The 21,054-nt window shown below is 50.2% G+C and overlaps 1 protein-coding gene across 2 annotated transcripts in view; it reads right to left on the bottom strand.

Annotated features, from left to right (window-relative positions):
- Nucleotides 1-21,054, bottom strand: part of MYT1L (myelin transcription factor 1 like) — a 137,188-nt gene that overhangs the window by 62,452 nt on the left and 53,682 nt on the right. For both annotated transcript variants that reach the window (XM_027113907.1, XM_027113908.1), the window contains exons 9-14: nt 18,091-18,302; nt 17,799-17,801; nt 10,836-11,083; nt 8,288-8,524; nt 6,399-6,520; nt 5,458-5,526 (exon numbers count right to left, since the gene is read on the bottom strand). In XM_027113907.1, coding sequence (XP_026969708.1) covers nt 5,458-5,526; nt 6,399-6,520; nt 8,288-8,524; nt 10,836-11,083; nt 17,799-17,801; nt 18,091-18,302 — 891 coding nt within the window. The remainder of the gene's footprint in view (nt 1-5,457; nt 5,527-6,398; nt 6,521-8,287; nt 8,525-10,835; nt 11,084-17,798; nt 17,802-18,090; nt 18,303-21,054) is intronic.

The following is a 21,054-nucleotide window of genomic DNA, read 5'->3' as shown; positions in this document are numbered from 1 at the left end:
GCAAACTACCCAATGACACTTGGCAGCTGGGCCAGCATCCAGGGAGGGGGCCCTATGACGCTACATGGCTAAGTCCGCCTGTTCCAGAAACAGAGAGAAGAGCCCAGGCTTTCCCCCAGAACCCTCCCTTAATAAGAAACTCAGTGAACCCAGGCCTGAGCCACACTGCATTGCTTTATTTACTATATGTTTGTGTGTTCATTCGTGGGAGTGGGAGTGTGTGTGAGTATGAGAGCTTGTGCGTGTGTGTTCATGAGTGTGAGTGCGCGTGCATGTGTGAGAGTGTATGTGTGAGAGTGTATGTGAGTGTGAGAATGTACACACGTGTAAGAGTGTGTCAGCATGTGTGTGAGTGGGTGTGTATGTGATTGTGTGTGCGTGAGTGTGTGTCTGTGTGAGAGTGTGTCAGTGTGCCTGTGTTTGTGCGAGCATGTGTATTTGTGTGTGTGAGTGCGTGAGCATGTGTGTGTGCACTGTGTGTGTGTGTGTCTGTGGGTGAGTGTGTGTGTGTGTGTGTGTGTGTGTGTAACTGGAGTCATCCTCAAACATCCTTATTGTAGAAGTTTTCCTATATTGTGCTCCCCTGAATTTCCTATATGGGACTTATTTTAAATTGACCTTACTTATGGTTAAATAAAAATCTATCTGCCGCAAGCTGTATTTCTTAGGGTATTTTTAGAAAAATGCTGCAGCACAAACTTTATCAACATTTTACAGATGTTGAAATAGAAATTGTGGGACGAGTTTCTTCCTGGGGATGACAAAACCCCTGTGAACAGTTTTCCACGACTGCTGGTCACGTCCCACCTGGAAGTTTATCTTCACAGGACCCAATCCCCTGTTTAGTCCCCCGTGTGGGTTATGAGAAAACACTGCATGAGACCTAAAGCTAAAAGCTTCAGAGAAAGAAACTCAGAATTTGTATTTTTATGTAGTTAAGTATAAACCTTTAATTCTCCATCGAAAACCAACACCCCTAAAGGGATACTAATTTTGAAACGGTAGCATGAAGTGTGGAAAAGGCGCTTGGGCCAAGTTTGGTGATGGCCACTTACTAACTGAGCTGCCCAACTGCCCGGACTCAGTTTCCACATCTGAGAGGTGGGTCCAAGCCCCCCAGCTTCTCAAGGGCCAGGCGCGCAGAGAAGGCCCCGAGCCTCGTCTAAATCTCAGGCGTGCGTTGCTCACCGGGTCCCAGCAGGTTGTGTCTATGGTGTCACAGGAGCCCCAGATGCCCGAGGCTGGCGCCCTCCTCCCCCACAGACACTCACACGTATGCACCAGGTGTGCTCAGGTGGCCCTGCTGCTGCAGAAGAAAATGATTTTCTAACTGAAAGGAGGGCATCTGAGGGGCACTCCTTGAAGTGAAAGATCACGTATCACACGCCTCCCCCAACGTGAGGGCCAGAACCTCAGCGTAACTTCTACTGTAAGGAGTTAACTGTACAGAGGGGTCCACACATCCTTCCACGCAGAGACATGTCCCCTGTGAAGGCCACAGTCCTCAGTCCACGGCAGTTGTAATTCACAAAGTCCCCTGGATTTACTACTGTGAACCGGGAAGGCGGAAGATGATAGAAATGAGAATTACTTCTCAGAACCTGGTATGCACTGAAAGTGGGTGAACTTCCTGCACCCGAAAGAGTGGAAGCTGTGGGCGGAGCGAGGCTCTATTAGACCCTGGTAAATAATCCTCCCGACGCCAGCACGACGTGCATCGCTGAAGAAATAAGCCCTCGGAAATTCTAGAAATAAGGAGCCCTCAGAGAAAAGTCATATCTTGGCCTAAGTTCAAAATCTTAATTCTTTTATTTAAATATAGGTAACCAGGTTTTAAACAAGGTTTTTTTTTTTTGAGTTTGTGGTTAAAATTCCTCTATGTCTAATGTGAAAATACCTGGGAGACATGCCTCGGAAAGACAGAACACACAAGAACGATTTAAATGTCAGAGAACCCAAAGGAGGACCCCACCCACCCCACGAGGATTAAATCAAAGTTCAAAGGTGAAGAAGTAAAGAGAAGCAGGGACGGACAATTCCTTCTCCTGCAAGGACCCTCATTAACCACAGGGATTCTGGTTCTATGACAAAGACAGGAATAACAAGGGAGAATCTAAATGTGGCCAACTGAGCATGAATGGAAGCCAATTTGGGGGCCTGTTTTTAGAGCTAATTGCCTCTGATTTAAGTCAGTTTTTAACCGGTTTAAACCGGTCATGGAGGTGGCTAAAACACCTACATCACGCCCGTGTCTGTGCTGATCTCACATCTGGAAGTAGGAAAAAGGATTTCTGGCTGGGAGGGTGTGGTTTCTTAAAAAAAATATAGGCTGAGGATGATGTGATGTGATTTGCAAGTTCTTTCAGGTTGCTACTTCCAGGGGATCTTAGCCAAGGAAACTTTTAGAGAAGAAACTTCCCTCTTGTTGGGCAGAGTCCTCACCAAAAAAATCACATTCATTTGGACAATTTCATTCTTTTGTTTTCTTCCTGGCCTGGGGTCTCAGTGAACGTCACAGTCAGGAGTCCTCTGGGGGGGTGGCTGTTCATGGGCGTCTGTGTAGCAGAGACCTCAGCCTGAGAGTCTCTGCTAGTCTCGGGGCCCAGGGTCACGGTCATCTCGGGTCCCCTCGCCTGCCTCTGGGGCTCCCTCCGCCAGTGCTGTCACCTGCCTCTGACCCAGCCACCAACCTGTTTTCTATGCCAGATGGACCAGGGACAAGAAAGCAATAGTTGCAGAGACTGAATGATATTCACGAACACATTACATTTTAATACAGGTTCAGTTTACATATTGTACATAATTCGACAACACGATCGGCTTCTTTTTAAGACTATCCCACATGTGCTGTTCTAGATGAGAATGGAGCAAGGTCTTATCTCAGGAAGTTTAAGAGGATGGAGGACCCAAGACCCAGAGTGTATCTGGCAAAACTCGTGTGTCTGAGATCAAGAATGTCCTGTTAACGGCCAACTAACAAAATTCAACCTCAGAAGTGACAAGGGGAACATTCCCAGGAGGTTCTATTTCTTAGCTGATGCAGAAGCGAGAAACATTTTTGAGGCAATTGGGACCCACTTCCTAAGGTGTCTCTGTGAAGAAGTGGAGATCAATCAGGCAAGAGGCTGTGCAGCGGAAATTGACCAAAGCTTTTAAAATACATATGTAAAGAATAAGCTATTGAGAAGAGCACATGCATGAATTATTCTAGAGAAAGCAGTTGCAAATCCTAAAGGGATTCATCTCTGCTCCTGCGCACAGGAAAGGCTTTGTGACTCGCATGAAAAAGCCATGGATGGAGGGCTGTCATCAATTAAAAGATTAAAGGAAAAAAACCGCATTAAAATATATGGTTCCCTCAGTTGAGAAAGACTTATCAAGTAAAAGATGGTCATTTAAACATCAGACTATTTATAGTAGACACGTAAGTGAAACCCCTAGTTTTGAAGATCCAGTCTTAAAAACAAATCATTTCAGAAAATTGGTCAAGTTTGGATTTTCCAGAAAAAGGGTCAATTGAAGTGGGATTCACTTGCTGCAAAGACAAGTTACAGGTGACTGTGGCCTTTAGATCAGCGTAAATCAGGAGAAGCCATCGCCCTCTGGAAGATACTCACCTCCCACCCCGGCCCCCAGGCGGAGGGAGGGAGGGAGGAGGGAACAGACAGCCCGACACCGCCCCGGAGGATGTGAAGAGAACGCGGACACCACTCTGAAGATGCAGATGGTGCGGACCATCACGCCATCTTCCAAGAAGACAGGACAGGAAGAAAGAGTCAGCAGCGGAGGAGAAGCAGGTCTGCCTGGGACTTCAGATCAACACAACCTTCCAAGCCCAAAGTCAGAGGATGCAAAGCCATGAAAACCAGACCCATCAGAAGCCTACTCTGGTCTCTGGGGTCTGGAGACCACCAAGGAGAAGCCACACCAGATGCAAGTCGTCCACAGGCTGTTTCCCTGTTTACAGCAGGCCTGTTGGAACTGGAGATGGCAAAGCATTCCTCAGCAAGAGAGTCAAAGGGAAGTTGCCACGTTCTGATGTTAGCCAAGTTCCAAGTGCAGTTAACCACGTTTTGATCGTTAGGGGAATATGGTTTCAAGCCGTGGAAAAAGGAGGTCTTAACACAGCGGCCTGGGAGGTTCTTGCTAATTCTGTCCATTTGAGGTTCTAAAAGCTATTTGTCCGTCAGGCACCGCGAGGACGGCTACAGACTTTACAGCTGTTAAGTAAGAGGACGACCTCCTGGTGTTTACACGCCATGAAGAGAACTCCCAGGGTCTCGTGCCGGAAGGGCTAGTTCAGTAGGTCACTGAACAGGAGCAGGTGATCTATGGCGCTAGGGCCCTGGGCAGGGATCCTGCAAAAAACGACACGGTGTGAAACAGAACCCGCACTCTGCGGATGCCCTGGTCCGTCTCGAGGGAGTGGGAGCACGGGGTGGGGTCCTTGGGAAAGGAATCCAACAGGGTCTGAAAACAGAATCTTCTCTGCGTTGGAAATAAAGCCATTTCCAAACAAAATGGAAGCTGAGCAATTTGACGTGATGATTTTTATAACAGGCCAGGTGATTAAAAACAATGATTTGGGAATCTCGATTCTCATTATGTTGCGGAATGTTCAAGTCTTGCCCTTCTTTCCTTATAGACACCTGAATATCCCTTCTAACTAGATGACCAAAGGTCTTAATCTGCTGTCAATGGCTTGGACTGACTTCTTCCAAAACCTGTCTAGTAACTGAATATGGATGTATATATGTGCATATGCATGTGTGTGTGTGTGTGTGTGTGTGTGTGTACACACACACACACACACACACACACACACACAGAAGAAAACCCTTAGTCTGGTGGTGTAAATGTAGCTGACCAGATTCATGATGAAAAGATAGAGACAATTACAGGCTCAGAGGAGCGAGAGGCCGTGCTGTCTGTGCACGGGTAAAAGCCTTAGTTAACTGAGTTACCACTGCCCTAAGGAGTCTCGATAGCTACAACCACAGTGTACTCTGAAGGAATTAGCTACGGTCATGGTGGGCTTTTGTCATTCGTGCTATTTAAATATCCATTTTTAAAGTGATCGTATTAACTACTGACTTTTAAGAAATCAATTTTTGACTTTCTACATTACAATCAATCACTCCCTAAAAGTTTGAGTAACTGTAAAACTTCCCTTCCACGTGCATGCACATCTGGAGAGAAAATATCTATGCTTTAGAAAATTCAAGGTAGAAGAAGGATACGATATGGAAAAGCTGGAGGTAAATGAGAGGGAAAAGGCAGATGGATTGTCCAGAGAAGTGACTGACATCCTGAAGCCCAGTCATGTGTGCTGAACTGAGGCGCTGACGTACACAGGTGGCTTTTTAAAGACATTTGTTTCTTTTCAAACGACACGTCCTTTTTGTTACCACCAAGTGAATAGATTTTAGAAAGAGAAGGATTTTCGTTAAATCTTACTTGAGTTCTTGTGAGCTGGTGGCCAGCATACTTCGAATGCTTTTGTCAGCCAGCGGGCAGCCCGACAGACTGTAAGACAGGGCGGAAGAGTCAGGTGAGTAGCCCCGAGGCCCAGCTTACGTTCCCGAACAAACACAACATAAAACTGAAATTAAAAAGTTGGATGCAGAAAAGCGATGGGGCAAGTGCTGTATATTGAATTTTGTTGGTATAATTAACTAATTCATGTTTACATAGAAATTGAAGGAAACACGTCTTTCCAGAAACTTGAAAAAATAAGACTCAAATATTTGTGCCCTTTGGTCTCAATGTTTGTAAGTCATTTTCCAAATTTAGGTAGTTTGTTTCAAAATAAAAGACATTATACAACACGTCAATTAGCATGCTTTTGAGGGTCAACATATAGCACTTAAAGGGGTGACACAGAATTCAACGTTTGTACTTGGACAGCATTGTTGAGGTAAGCTGAAAACAATAAATTGAAAAGACAGAATCCACCATGAGAAAAATGAAGGCACACCTTCTATGTGAGGCGTAATTACCAGTCACATGACCACTCCCATCACACCTTGGTGTTGGACATCTGCCACCAAACAAAAACAAAACAGCCAAAATAGTGAGTATGTTTGAAAAAAAAGCTTGGAAAAGTTTCATTGTTTCCAGTTTAGCTGCAATGTCTGCACAGGGATTTAAGCGCCCTGAAGAAAAGCTGCAAAACGCACAGGATTACATGGAAATGGTGTCTCCAGAGCACAGAGCATCGCTCAGAACAAGCGCGTCCACGGCTGGCCTCTCGCTCCACCCGACTGGCAGTTGGGGACATTTGTACGCTGCGCATGTCGCATGCTCAAACGGCAAGGCATATACAGACCCGGTTTAGAGATAAGCCAAAGAAAGGGAAGGTTCAGAAGAGTGATAATTTCACCTCCCGTCATGCTTACGTTATCAAGTCCTTCTTGCTCTCCTTGCACTGGGGGTACTTGGGCTTGGGGCTCGGGATGGTCACCTCCCCCGGGTACCTTCTTTCTTCTAGAGCCTCCTGGAAGGGGTCCAAGTCTTCCGGCTGCGGGCAGAACACAGCTTCAGGGCCACACCCATGACGCTGGACACACAGACCAGAGGCTGCGTCCCCCCAGGGGATGGCTGCCCCGCATTGCCCACCTGTCCCCACCCTACCCTCAAAGTCACGATGCACCCTCACCCTGAGCATGCAAACCCAACTTCGCTGAAAGAGTATCTCTCTCCTTGGGCGACTTTAATTTCTCATCACTTGCTCTAGATTCCGAAACTTAGGGTAACCTGTCAGTGGGCAAATTCAAATTCCTTATTCAAATTCCTGAAGCTGTACCGACAGGAGGGACAGATGAGCGGCCTGGCAGGCAGAGGGGCTGCTCGGTGGACCTTGCCCACCCGGGTTTAAGACCTATGGCACTTTATCCAACATCACGGGGCGGAGCTTAAGCATTTTTACCCAAAGATATTTTAGACTCTGGGGCTTCTAACAACCTCTGGTGAGTATCCTACACTACAGAAGTATTGTATGTGCTTTGAGTCCCAAGGCAAGGGAAGCCCAGCTTAGACTGACGCTGTGATTTCACAATACTCTTAGGCAACATTGTTTTTCTTTTTCTTTTTCTTTTTTTTTAATAGAATGTACCTACTTTGGCTAACTGGGGCCTTTGCAGTAACCTCGAAGTTCCTACAGGTGGCGATGTTCAGCAAACGTGTTTCTGGAGGGCAAGGGTTTTCACTTGTGTCACACCTTATGATGGAAATACTGCTGTCCTTTTATGGGGGCTTAATTTTAATTAAAATAAATTCGAAGATTCAACTACCATGCCTTATTTGGTAGTAACGATTTAACACTGTAGGAGAAAAAAATACTTTGGAATTTAGCTTGCCACTCAGATTCTATTCTCCTTTAAGATGCCTGGATACTTAAATTAGTTTGAAATAAGCGTAATAAGCTTTTGATGTAATGCCTTATAAACAGGTGCCTTCCCTGCCATTTCCTACAAATAGCTAATGTTTCCCTTTTCTCCACCTCCCTCCTGCTTCTGTAAAGACGCTACTGCTCGGATGGCGGTCTCCCTATTGTGTTCAAAAAGAATTTTCATTTTTCAGAGAATAAAGATGTCATAATTTTCAGAGTTGAACACTGGAGGAAAAGTCAGTCTAATAAAGAACGTTTATTTTCATTTATTTTCTCAGCCTAAAGGATAGCTATTTTAATGATCTGAATTTGAAAATTGTAACTACCTCAAAAATATGTTCTTGACATAGGTGTTTTGGTAATATTATAGTCAACAAAGATTTAGGTGACGGTACTAAAATGGTTTGTTCTAGGCTGGGGTAGGTAGGCTCTTCTGCGTATTCTAGGTTTCTTAGAGAACAGACCCTGTCCTGTGCTTCGATGAGGCAGCTAATTAACCGCACAGAACTCATCATTTTCAGTATTTAAGAGTCTCATTATAATTCCCTCCCTGCAAGGAGAACCCTGCATTCTATCAATTTATCACCCAGAAAAAATGAACTAATAAGCTGTTTACACATTTTCCTACAGAAATCGTCTGCAACAAAACACACTTGTTAGAAAATAAAATTCGTCATTTAAAGGAGGCAATGGTTTGTTCCACTCTGATCAGTGTTAGTGCCAAATCTCTGCTGGGTCAACCGAAAATGTCTTCTAAGCCCTAGTCAGCTAAAGGTCATTTTTCAAGAGGAAAGACATTTTCTGTTAAGGCGTGAGCCAAGGGCATTTTCCCTCAGTCGTGCCAACTTTACATGCTGAGTGGACGGGGTAGGGGGACAGTCAGTGAAAAGGACATACAGTAATCTCTTTGGGCTCGTCCTCGTCTATCCTCCGGGGCTTCATTTTGGTGTAGTCCACGGGCAAGTCCCAGCAGTCTCCCTCGCTCAGCTGGAAACACCGGCTGTTCATCACCGCCTGCTGCTGGGGGGACATGGGCTCCAGGGGTGTCAGGATGGGGCAGCAGCCCTCTCGCGGCCGCTGCTTGTTCATGCTCAGGTCCAGGGTCCCGTTCTCATCCACCTCCATGTCAGGGTTCTGCGGGACAGGAGGACACAGGGACCGTGAGAATCCATCCCCCAGACCACAGCCCTGCCTTCCGCCAGGACGCAGTTCAAACTGGAAACTGCTCACTGCAGTCTCACGTGTATAAGAGCCCAAGGCGAGAGCACGTGGCCCCCCCTATGCCTTGCTCCGCACGCGCGGCTGGGAAATTGGCTGCCAGAGGCACGCACGCATCCGCCTCTCTCTTATCTACTAATCACCCATCAGTCTCTCGCTCTCTTGTCTCTTATCGACTATCTATCATCTCTCTATCACTTACCTATCAGAGATCTATATGTTTTCTTCCTAATACATTTTTGCCTTTAGAAATAAGCCGGGCCAGAAGAAAAACAAGCGCCTAATTTCAATTCTATTCCAGTTCAAAGACCTCTTAAGAGCTCAGAAATGTACGTGTGTGTACAGATTACACATAAATACCTAAAAATGTATATATGCTTAAAATTCTCCTTTAGTTTCACTGAGGCTAATACTCCAAGACTTGGAGTGGAGGAAAACAAAAGAATTTAGAAGAATGGAGGAGAGGAACTAGAATTTACTTTTTTTTTTTTCTTCCATTTTTTGGACAAATATTTATTGAGTCCTATCAGGCACAGGCTCTGGGTATATAGTAGGAAACCAAAGAAACAAAACAAAAATCCCCACATAAAATGTACTTTCTAATACAAAACCTATGGTGGAGAGAGACTTTTGCATTTTGAGCAGGAAGATGTGCAATCTCAGTTCAACACGGCACCGCTGCAGCGATCGCGGGCTGACCTGCTCTACGGCTCAGCAAACCTGCAGTTTAGTCAACCAGCTCAGAAAAAACGAAGAGGTACAGGGTGTTTTTTTTTTTTTTAATTTTTTTTATTTTATGGTGCTTTAAACAGATCAAGAATTCCTCAGAGCCTGCCTCTCAGGAGGAGGGAGAGAAGGAAGGGCAGATGGGGGACAGAGAAGAAGAATCAAGATACCCCTGACGATCCTCCATTTTTTTTTTTTTTTCCCCAGAGAGTTACACTCCCTTGAGCAATTTGATTTCAGAGCTGGCGTGAAACGTGCTGCCTACTCAGATGTCTAGCAGCTCTTTCCCCTGAATGTAATAGCTGAGGGGAGATGCTTGGAATGAAAACCCCATCCTTTGGGCTGTTACCTTGATAGATTATAGCATATTATTCTGCCTGAACTCTTCTTGTCAAAGTGCACTCCTGGTTTCCAGCTCTCATACTAACTTAGCCTTCATCGTGTTGGATTATAATTCTGTCTGTCTTAGTTTAAATTTAACAAAGAGAAAAAAACTGGAAGGGGTTACTGTCTTTTTTCCCCCTTAAACAGAATCTCCTCCATGCCAGCCTCGCATTTTAGCAGCCCTGATCTCCACGGAAACTGCATGCCCCGACACTCCTCCAAAATCTAGGAATAAAAATACTAATAGAGAAGAAAGCATTTGCAAAACATAAAATTACTGACCTCCCTCCATTCATACAAATTACACTTATTTCTAACAACTACGGTCAGCGTTGTGCGCTCAGGCGCACGCCCAGCGCACTTGGCGATGGAGGGACCCCTTTGTTCTGGAGAGGAGGTGCGGGCCGGCGTGCCGGCTCACCGGCCGGGAGCACGAGGCGCCCGCGCCGCCTGCGTCCCCGGCCCCCTAGTGGTCTCGCCAGACAGCCCTGCGCGCTGCGGCGGCCGCACGGCTTCCTCCCAATGCCGGGAGCCCATCGACGAGGAACCGCCCTAAGTATCGCTCACCGATTTGGCATCTATGCTGTTTTGAACTAATGGAAGCCGGCTGTAATTGCCTGGCTGGGAACCCGTGGGGAAACGGGATTTCTGCACTGTCTTTGTTCCCCAGGGCTGGGCGGGAGGGAGCAGTCCTGCGTTTCTCCTGACCGCGGCGCTGCCCACCCTCCTCTGCTTAAGGTCCAGGGCGCACGGCTCCTGGAGCTCCCTATTCTCTGTGCAGCTCTCGGAACCGTCAGGAGTCCGCGTGGTGTCCTTCTGTTTCCAGAAGTGACTCTGGGTCCTAAAGAGGAGGGTCCCAAATGGACACGTTCATCTAAAAGACCTGACGATTTCTCCTGGTCTGGAAAGTGCGTCCCCAGGACCCCGCGCTGTCAGTCCTCCTCCGAGCAGAGCCCGGCGGGCGCACGCTCTGCGCCGGCCTCTGGGAGGGAGGCGCCTGCGGGACCGCTGGGCCGAGACCGCCGGGGGCGGGAGGTGGAGGTGGGGATGCGCCGCGGCCCCGCCCCGCCCGCGGCCCCGCCTCCGGCCCCCGCCAGGTGCGCCGCCGGGCCCGTACCCGCGCGGCGCACAGGTCCTGCGGCTTGGTGGACAGGTTCTGCGGCATCTCGCGGCAGCGCGTGGACAGGTTGAGGATGGCCGTGGCCGCCATGTGCGCCGCCTCCATGTCGTGCGTGTAGTCGAAGCTGCTCTTGCTGCACGTGCTGCTGGCGCTGCTGCCGCCGCCGCAGCTCAGGTTGCTGCTGCTGGGCGCGTAGGTGCTGGCGGCGCTGCTGCTGGGGCTGGCGTCCTTGCAGTACCGCTTCGCTGGGGAGACAGGGGCAGGGGTGACTCGGGGCCCCCGCCCGGGGTCACGGCAACAGAAGAGCCGCCCGCGCCGCCCGCCCGCCCTGGGCGCCCACGCCAGAGCGCGGGTACCCAGGGGGACGCGGCACCCGCCGACGCGCTGATTCCCGAACGAAGAAGTCTGGCTTTCCCCCTTTTTCCTTTTTTCACATGGTGTGTATTTGGACGGGCAGAGCTGGGGACCAGCGGGAAGAGCGCGTATGGCTCTCAAGCGGGAGGGGGCCCACTGAGTAACCATTAAGGGCGCGCTCCCGGTCAGGGAGCGGCCACCAAGATGCGGGGAGCGACTGGCCGCACCAGCCTGATCACCGCCGGAGGGAGGTTCCCCTTATGACCGCTCATCTGCTCGCCGGGGTGACGGGGACCCTGTAGACCCCTCAACCCGCTAGAGACCGGATGAGCCGTCTGGCCGCGAGGGGCCACAGTGGCCATTTGGGGCTCACCGTCCTGTGCAGGTGACCCAGCTGAACAGGCAGGGCCTCTGCGGGCCTGCGGGCACCTGCGCTTTGGGGATTGGCATTCCAGTCAGGGTGCAGGCGAGACCCCGACAGAAACCCCTTCCCTCTGTGATTCTGAAAAGAGCCACCGGGGGGGAGGGCCAGAGACGGGGAGAGAACCACACACACGTGCGGACTCACATAAGCAAGGCAAGTGCTCAGGCGTTCGGGGCTTCGGGGACGGGCAAACGCCCGTGTGCGCCCGCAGCCCCGCCCTTCGTGCAGGAACGACCGTCCTCCACACGCCCCAGCTTCGCTTCCCGGGTCCTTCTGAACAGCCAGCCTCCCCAGCAGTCCAACAGGCCCTCAAGAGCAAGTGTGGTTGCTAGAGCTGTTCACAACCTCCTTTGACGCAAGGACGGGAAGATGATTGCTGGATGATTGAATAGGATGGGCCCTGGTCGTTAAAGGCACAGGATGCCCTTTGCTTAGGGGTCAGCAGCTCACCTGACCCTGCAGAGGGAGTAATTGCTCCGAGGGGAGAGCCTGCAGGGAGCCAGGAGACCCTTCTGCAGCACCGGGACCCCTCCGGCAAGCCACCCTTTCGTGCGGCACAGGCGTCTCAGCACCTCCTTCCTGCCCACTCAGGTATGGTCTGGAAGTGACCACAACCTCACAGACATCACGGGTGGTCGTCACAGCACCACCAAGAACTGCCCCAAAGCACCCTATTCCTATACAAGTGAGAGAAGAGCTAAGCTTTCACCATTGGTACCTTTTGACCTTGGACGGAAGACTGAGCTTTCCTGACATCAAGGACGTGGCTTGGCAATGTCTGGGCGCATGGCAGCCTCAGGGAAGCTGTCGCCTTGTCGCTGCCCCTCGCGCGGACCCGGAGGTCACTTCCCCACCCTCAAACCCGCCCAACGCGGAGAGTAACTCGTCAGGGAGTTACTTCTGTTCTGCTAATCAGAGTCAGCTGAGCCCTGAGGACCAGTCCTCACACTGTCCGTGTGTCTGTCCTTCCCTCCTCTCTCCTCCGTGAAAGCATCACGTCGAAGCAGCAGCCAGGGCAGTGGGGGGACGGGGGTCTCACGTCTGAGCAGAGACCGGGGGGCCGGGGGCGGTGTGCGGGGGGACCTGCCCGCTGGGTTCTGTAAACCGACCGGGGCAGCGAGGCCACTCCACAGCTCACAAGACTCTCCGAATTGACTGAAGTCTGTGGCCTTACAGCGTTTACGATTCTGTTATAAAAATAGGAAAATAAAAACTGGGAGAAGTGATCTAACACTCATGAGGGATTTTTTCCCCTAGTGAGGGCTAGACACTGGGTCGGTAAAAGAAATGTGGTCCACGTAAATGAGGAAAAAGTTTTGTTCTGAAATGAAGGAATTTCAGTTCCTAAAGCAAAGTAAACAGGACACGTGTGTCTACGCAGCAAATTGCAGCAAAGTTCTGGAAAGTGCCTCTACTTTACCAGACATTTAAATCAAAAGATTCTACTTCTCCTGGATTACGCTGAGTTGATGGGACTCGTCCAGAATTTTAGCAGGTGATGGAACTGTGGACAATTTATTGATGGGCCTGTCAGCTCACGCGACCCAGGAGGAAAGTGAGGACAGCATTCATTTCACAAGCATCCTTTCACTAAGGGCCATCAATCATGTACTACTTTGTTCCAAAAGAAAATGAGTCTCTATACTTCAACTCTCTCGGGTAATGAAGGTCTTTGGTTTTAATAATTATCGCCTGTTGGTAAGATATTTACGAAACCGTTAGTGTCAGTAATTTTTACGACCAGTCACAGTTTCTGGGGCTCGTTGCATGGACACCATGGGGCGCCGCAGAGCAGGGGGGCACTGGAAGGCCGTCACGGCTCTTGCCGTCTCCTGCCCAGAACTGAGGAAGCCCCCCACCCTTTAACAAAGTCAAAACGCACATTCTTTTTCTTTCCACACACAGAGCTATTTTCAATCAAAACTTTTCCCAATCAATCCGCAGACAAAATGTGTTACTGTCCCTCTAGGCACCAGCACATCACTGAACTCATGCGATGGAATTGCCTTCCTTTAGAATGACACCCTTGCATTTACAGCATCAGGGGTCCTCCCGACCTTACACCGTACTGAGAGATACCTCTTCAGGTACCCTGCCCTCTCGTGCAGGAAAACGAAAAACGACATGGGATTCATAGTGATGAAATATGACAAATGAGAAAAACAGAACGACCACCTTCCACCTTATTAATCTACTCTGCCTGTAAGAGTCTTACTAAGTGGGGGCGTCTCACTTTCTTCTGAAATAACATTTCCTGTAGGGAATAGATAACTGTGTCCTTCCAATCTGAATTTCCACGAAAAGCAGACAAAACCGAATACGGCCCAGAGGCGCGCCTCCTGAGTATCTGCGCTGCCGGATGGGGCCCGGCCCCGTCAGGTCTGGCTGGACTCAGGGGTCCACGCCGCGTAACTTGTAGCAGCGACTCCTAGTCTTTACATGGGTCCATGGCTGTGCTTTCCCGTAAGTACACTGAGATACAGATGCAGAGTCCTAAGGGGCATAAAAGCCGCTTCTTCGCGAGAACGTCCTGTTCGGTGGCCTCTGAAGGCAGTTCGCGCACGCGGTTTATCGCGTCTAATCAGAGTCGGATCCTTGGCTGGGCTCGCGCGCGCTCGCTGGCCGAGTGTTCTCTGCGCTCGCCTGTCTGCCCTGCTGGCGCCGGCCGGTGGGCTTCGGCGCTGAGCCTCAGAAGCGTGCGCATGCGCCCCTCATTCTGCACAAGCAGCTCTAAGGAGGTTGGGAGGAGGCCGCTGAGTGCAGGTGGGCGTCTGTCCGAGAGATCTGGCTGCGGGAGAAGCTTCTGGAAGCAGAGGTGAATGTGGGAGAGCATGGGGGCAGGAGAACGGGGTGGGAGGGCAGGTATTCCCAGGAGAAGCTGGCCTGGTGGCAGGAGGTGGGGAGGGCAGGAGGCCCAGCCCAGAGGATGGGTCCTGGGGCCCCGGAGGGCCAGCCCGGGCCACCTGGTGTTGAGGCCTGGACCGGGGGAGGGCCGACAACGGTGGGCACGGTGGGCATATCAGAGACAAGGTTTGGAGGAGCAGAGGGGGCTTCAAAGATGATCAAGGAGTGTTGAGCTCAGGAGAATTTAGAAGCTGGGAATAACCAAGAGGGGGCTCGTGAGAGGGGCCCATTCAGGGCTTGGAAACAAAGCCTGAGGGTGGTGATAAATTGCCCAGAGACACAGCGGAGATGGCTTAGACCCGCTCGGAAAATTCTTCTGTGAAGGGCCTGGCAGTGGTCGAGCCTTGGCGGCCACGGGGTCTCTGCTGGGACCGCACACCCGGCTGTTGTCCTGGGAAACAGCCAGCGGCCTTACGGGTGATGTGGCCTTCAGCCAGTAAAACTGCTCTGAACGCTGAGATTCTAATTCTCCTTCTTTTGTTGTTTTCCATCTGTTTTAAAATGGAACGGCCATTCTTAGCTCACCATAAAACACAGGCATGGGGGGAGAGGCGGGGGAGATGCCGGCTTGGGGCTCCCGGGGGCAGGGGCTCCCGGCTTCCCTTGGACGTCACCTCCTGCACATGGTGTCTGTGTCCTCCTCCCCGAGGCAGGCGACCCAAAGCTGTCTCCACAGTGCCTCAGGGCCAACCTGTCCCTCCTCTCATGCATCTGAAGTTCAGCCTCACCAGCCTGCTGGCAGCTCCCACTCACCTGTGGGTTTCCTGCCCTCTAGTAATTTCCACTCAAGCTTCATGACCAAGTTTAAAATGTGCCACTTTGGTAAAGCTCACGCTAATTCCTCCAGGCAGAATGGACGCCTCGCTTCACTGTGCCTGAGTACGTGTTTCACTGTCTTCTCTTTATCCACAATCTCTTCCTTGAAACTTGTTATAGAGAAAGAAAGAATAGAGAGAGATGATGGATAGATGGATGATGGATAGATAGGTGGGCCCATGGATGGATGGATGGAGGGAGGGAGGGATGGAGGGATGGGTAGTGGATGGATGGAGAGAGGGATGGTGGATGGAGGGATGGAGGGATGGAGGGATGGAGGGATGGATGGTGGATGGAGGGATGGAGGGATGGATAGGTGGGCGGGTGGAAGGATGAAGGGATAGATCTATAGACAGGTGGATAGACAGGTAGATGAGCCAGACAGATAGCAACTATTGAGTGTCTGGAAGAATGCAGGGGGATAAATCAATGTTTGCTGAGTGTTTCTGATCACAGTTGGTGGAAGCCGAGGGATGACGTGCAGAGCCTGAGGCAAGGGTCCTGCTTCTCTATCCCACTGTGCACATCCAGGCCCTGCTCCTTGCTCCCAGGCATTATGCTCCCCTGCCCCACAGGAGGCTCACTTCACTGTTTTTCTTTGGGAGCAATGGCCCAGTTCACTGTGTACCTGAGGCAAACCTTGGGGACAGCCCTCTGGGGGGTGACTGCAGACGCTGGTCACTCTGCGGTGTACACTGCCTGTCGCCCAGGCACAGGGATGGCCCTCCTCAGCTCACACCCCTCAAGAACCCTAAGCCTACCCATCTCATCCTCAGTGGGCACCTCCCTTGTTGTTTTGACTGTGGATCTTGTGGAGGAGGAATGGAGTTGTCTGTTTTCTTCTCAGTAGATTGTTGTAAAGGCCAACTTCCCCCTTTTCTTAGTTTCTCGAAGATCTAGCATTGAAGTTTCTGTTCTGTGTTCTTGTTTATCTGTGGGTCACCTGAAGAGCAGGGCTCTGCCCATTTCCAACAACAGGTGTGTTTTCCGGGGGTGAGAATAGATGCCAGTGACACTAACAGGCTGAACTTTGCTGCAGCCGCACGTGGCCAGCAGGCGGGGAGCGATCGCTCCCTCTGCTCTTGAGGAAACTGCCACACAGGAAGATTAATGTATCTAATACCACATGGCTCCTAAATGGAAGAGCTGAGGAAGCCGCTGTGACCAGACATGTGCCTCCTGGTCACGACTTCGCCCAGATCCAGCCACAACAATGGGGTGAAGGAAATCAGGTCTCACAGGACAACAGCAACAAGACGTATGTAGCAATGACCACCTGGCGCAAGTGCCCATCAGATCACTACAAAATGTCAGTGAACTGGGAATCCTACAAGCACAATCCTTAATTACGTGCATTCAAATTCTTTTGGTCCCTCATTTGCAATCAGATGAATGAAGTTGTAACAAAGCCTGAAACTGGCAAATCGTTATTACAAAAAACCCAGATTGTTTTCTGTTATACCCTAAGCCACTCCCTTTTCCCACTGCCATCTTTGTCCCTATATATTTAGAATTGATACATGCAAGGGTAATCAATCTGAGATACATCAAAGAAATATTACATTTCATTCACCATACAAATTAATTGTTATTAAGGCAAAGAATGACTAAAATAATGTAGAATTGTAAAAAGGTTCTGGAACTCCCCAAGCATTCAATTTAAATGTTTTTTTTTTGAGTGTTGTGATTTTCATTAAATATCTTTTTCAGAGAGCAGCTCCGAGATCTTTCAAACCCTCTCTCCTCACCTCTGCTGGTGAACACCAAGAGACTCCTGAATCACCCAGCTCATGCAACCCACATCCCCACTGGTAAACTCTGCCAACTAAGTCCATACATCCTGGAATTTGAAGTAGAAGCGAGGTTAGATAAGTAAAGTCACAGAAACGCAGTCTTCCCCTCTGTGCTTCAGCTACTTACCAAGTTAGCTCTGTGATGAAACAAGAACTAGTCTGTTTACGGTTTACACCCCAGTAGTGGGTTCACATATGCATGAGTTAAAATAAACGATCTTGTCCTGTGAAGCACGCAGTGTTTATCTGTTTCATGGGTTCTATTTTCGTAGTGGCAGCTACAAGTGAGGCCAGTGACAAAGTTACAAAGCCAGGACAGGGGGCTCCCCAGGGCCCACACCTGGGTCCGAGTCCGCTGGAAGGAGGCCGGCGGGACCCGCAGGAGTTGTGCGCCCCTGGCCGCATGTTAGAATCACTGGCTGACTTTTTAAAAATGCTGCACACAGGGAATACCTCCAGGGAGTCTGATTTACTTGGTCTGGGGTGCAGCCCTGGGCATGAGAATTTAGAAAGTCTCCCCAGATGAATGCGACGTGCGTCCCAGCTTGAGAACAGGGAGGGAACACAGAGCTTCTCACGAGATCCAAGAGCTCTGGGCAGCTGTCCCTGGCTCTCCTGGTTTTGTCTGTTGGGGCATCTATTAAAGGAAGTCAGTAAAGATGAGGACACCGTCTCAGCAGCAGCATGAAGCAGACGAGCCCACGGCTGTCTGCCTCTACGTCCTGCCAGCAGCCGGTTGCTCTGCTCTGGGGATAATGGGGGAAGGGCATCGCCCTCCCTCCCCCGGGGCCTGCTCTCCCACACCTGGGGCTGAAGGAACCCGCCTAGGCTGCCCGCGTGCTTTCCTTGCTGCCCCTCGAGTGACCCCATGCTCCAGCAGTTTGTAGGAAATGGATATACACAATAACAACATTAGCAACGGCAAGCGTGACTCTCATGTATAAGAGGGTGCACCTCCTACCATCATATCCTTTGGGGGATATATCCCTGGTTTGCACCTTGGGAGCTATGGCCCGCTTGCCATAAGTATGGCTGTCGTAACTGTTGTATTCAAACGAGGTCTTGGAATATTTCTCCAGCTCTTTGGCCAAGTTGGAGCGAGGCGTGGTGGTGGGGACGCTGTTTCTGTAGCCGTAGTGAGGGATCTCGAGCTGCTTGACGAAGCACATGGGCCTGGAAGCAAACAGAGACAGTGCACAGCTGGCTTTCTCATGGCTGCGCATGAGACGTGGCTGGTCTTAAAAGTAGAGCACCTTTGCTTAGCTGTGCTAAGGAACCAGACCTCTCACTAAAGTCCCAATTCTATCTTCCTGAGCAGAAGCCCAGTGTGCTGTAATGATATAACCTCAAATCAGCAATCTGCCTAGATGCCAACTTTGGAAATAAAAAGAACAGAAAATGAAATACTTAACCTTTTGCCCTTTTTTCTTTTTCTTTTCAGAGTCTGGGGAGGTACGATGAAGATATGAGATGTGAACGTGGGAAAGAATCTCACATCCGTGCGTTTTCTTTTGCAGGGTTTGCAGAGAGTAAGCGTTACACACGGTGAAGTGAGCTAATAAGAAACTCCCTTAACAAAATACGAGGAAATGAAAGAAATGCTCTTAAGGACGTGGACATGAAGCTAGATAAAAACATATCCTGTTGGACGATAAAATGGAGCACGTAGTGATGTATTTTGACAAATATTAACATGCACTCTCAAGATTGCCTGGTAGTCATTCATTTTTCTATACTTTGGAATTAAATATTTAAATGAAAGAACTCTCAATTACATATGCATTAATATCCTATCTTGTTTCTTCTGTGTGTCCATCTATCTATCCCATAGGCAGAATTTTTTAACTTTTTTTGAAATAATTTTAGATTTACAGAAAGTAGTGCAGAGATTCCTTTAGAGTTTTTACCTAAAACTTCCCCTTACGTTAACAACTTTATCAAGTTACCAACACATTTACTGCAGAGCGGGTGCGGCCTTGGGCAGGCCCGTAGCCCTCAGCTAAGTCTCAGCGTCCCGTTAGACAATCTGCCTAAAGACTCTTAAAATCTTAAGTAATTGAACTGTTGGTTGAAATTATTTTTTTCTTCCTTCCTTCCTGTCTTACCGCCTTGAATGAGCGTCCCCTGCGTGGAGACATCCCGGGGAATGTGAAGGTGACGGGGATGGACACCAGGTCCTCCAGACCTGGCTTACGGCCTGGACGTCAGTGCCTGAGCTGAGCCCTCGGAGGCTGCAGAGCCCAGCCCCACGCCTCCCCTGCGGTGGGAGGGGTCCTTCTCTCCCTCCGGGCCTGTCCCTATGCTGCTTCTCCACCACGCAGCCGGAGGCTCGGGAAGAAAACTGTTTGCAGCTGCGCAAATCCTGGCCCACGATCTTCTGTTCTGTTGTCACTTGGCAGAAGGTTTCCCACTGCGTGACACGAAGAAAGGGTTCCAGGCTGTGAAGCACAGGCTCGGGATCAGAGCGGAGGCTCCGTCTGAACAAGGTGATGTTTGCCACTTCAGATGTATCTTGTCCGTGTCAAGCGGCCAGCGGAGCTCCTCAGTGGAAAGTAAGCTTGACACTGATCCCAGGACAGGCGTTAGTCACTTCGCGGCCACCCGACATCAGAAGGATGTGGGCACGGGGAGCCTTCCAGCTCTCCGGGGTCTGGCCCCAGTGGGGGAGGGAAATTAACAGAAGTCCTCAACTCTCTCTCCCTTTGCTCAAACTTTCCTTTGGTTAATAACTATTCCTTCTCACATGCACACAGCCCCGGGGGCCTGGCAAGGAGGTTGTCATGCTCCCAGTAACCAAGAGTGGCCTGAGGGGCCCTCGGGGAGAGCCTGTCAGGTATTTGGTGTCAGCGCACCTGTAAGATGAGTGAGTTACAGGCACCCTGGGGGCAGGTGAGGTCGGCACCGCCCACGCATAAAAATAGCTAGAGGAGCGCACCCCCGACTTCATCGGGGGTTTAGGCTCCTAGGGGGCTTTTATTTTTGTCTAGGGAAATATTTCTCATTTTCTATAAAGATTTGAACTTTTCTGTTGCGAGATAAAAAGGAGTTTAATGACAGTGGTGAATTCCTTTCAGAAAGATGGGAAATAATACAGGAAAAAACCAAAGAAGTGTTCGTATCGTTTGCCTAGTGGTTTTTTCCAAGTGATTTATGCCAAAGAAATAACAGGAGCAAAGTTGTGCATGCGTGTGTGCGTGTGCGTGTGCGTGTGCGTGTGTGTGTTTACTGCTCTCCTTTTAATAGTAAAGTTGGAATCACACTAAGTGCCTCAGGGCCAGAACCCAGTCCCAGCACAGGTGCTGCCTCCCCCAGTGGGTACCAGCAGCTATGAGGATGACAGGTACGATTCTTACACAGACGAGGAAGCGGCTGGTGTGACACTGACTAAACAGGCAGGATGCACAGAGGTCGTCACGGTTTGCACGTGGATGAGGGTTTGAAGGGGACACGCGAAATGAGCGCTGAGGGAAGAGAGCTCCTCTCCCACCTGCGCTCCTGATGTAATCACCCTAACTGTCCAGGGGGCGAGCAGGCAGCGTCTGCGGCGTCCCCGGCTGCGCCACTGGGGACCGAGAGGTTTCCGGGAAGCCTTCTCACCCCTCTGAGCCCTGGTCTCCTCGCTCGTCAAGAGGGGGTAATGACACCATGCCGCCCGCCTGCCGGGAGCATCTGAGGACGAGGTTTCTCTGTGCGCAGGGGAGGGGATGCTGTTACCCCGACGTCCTCGAGAACACGAAGCCCACCCCGCGCCTCCAAACTGAGGTGAAACTACTGGGGGCACCTCGTGAACTCTCTAAGCCTCCCTTTCAGCCAGCCTTTACAGAATCGTGAAGCGTCAGGGCCAGAAAGAAAGCCAGACACAGCTCTGTCTGCTTCTCTTGTGCGAACGGTCACACGGGGTCAGGGAGACCCGGGGGTGACGAGC

Source organism: Aethalodelphis obliquidens, unplaced genomic scaffold (genome assembly GCF_003676395.1).
Source record: "Aethalodelphis obliquidens isolate GAN/ISIS:26980383/991018 unplaced genomic scaffold, ASM367639v1 scaffold12, whole genome shotgun sequence".
NCBI lineage: Eukaryota > Metazoa > Chordata > Mammalia > Artiodactyla > Delphinidae > Aethalodelphis > Aethalodelphis obliquidens.
This window is presented reverse-complemented; position numbering and strand designations above follow the sequence as displayed.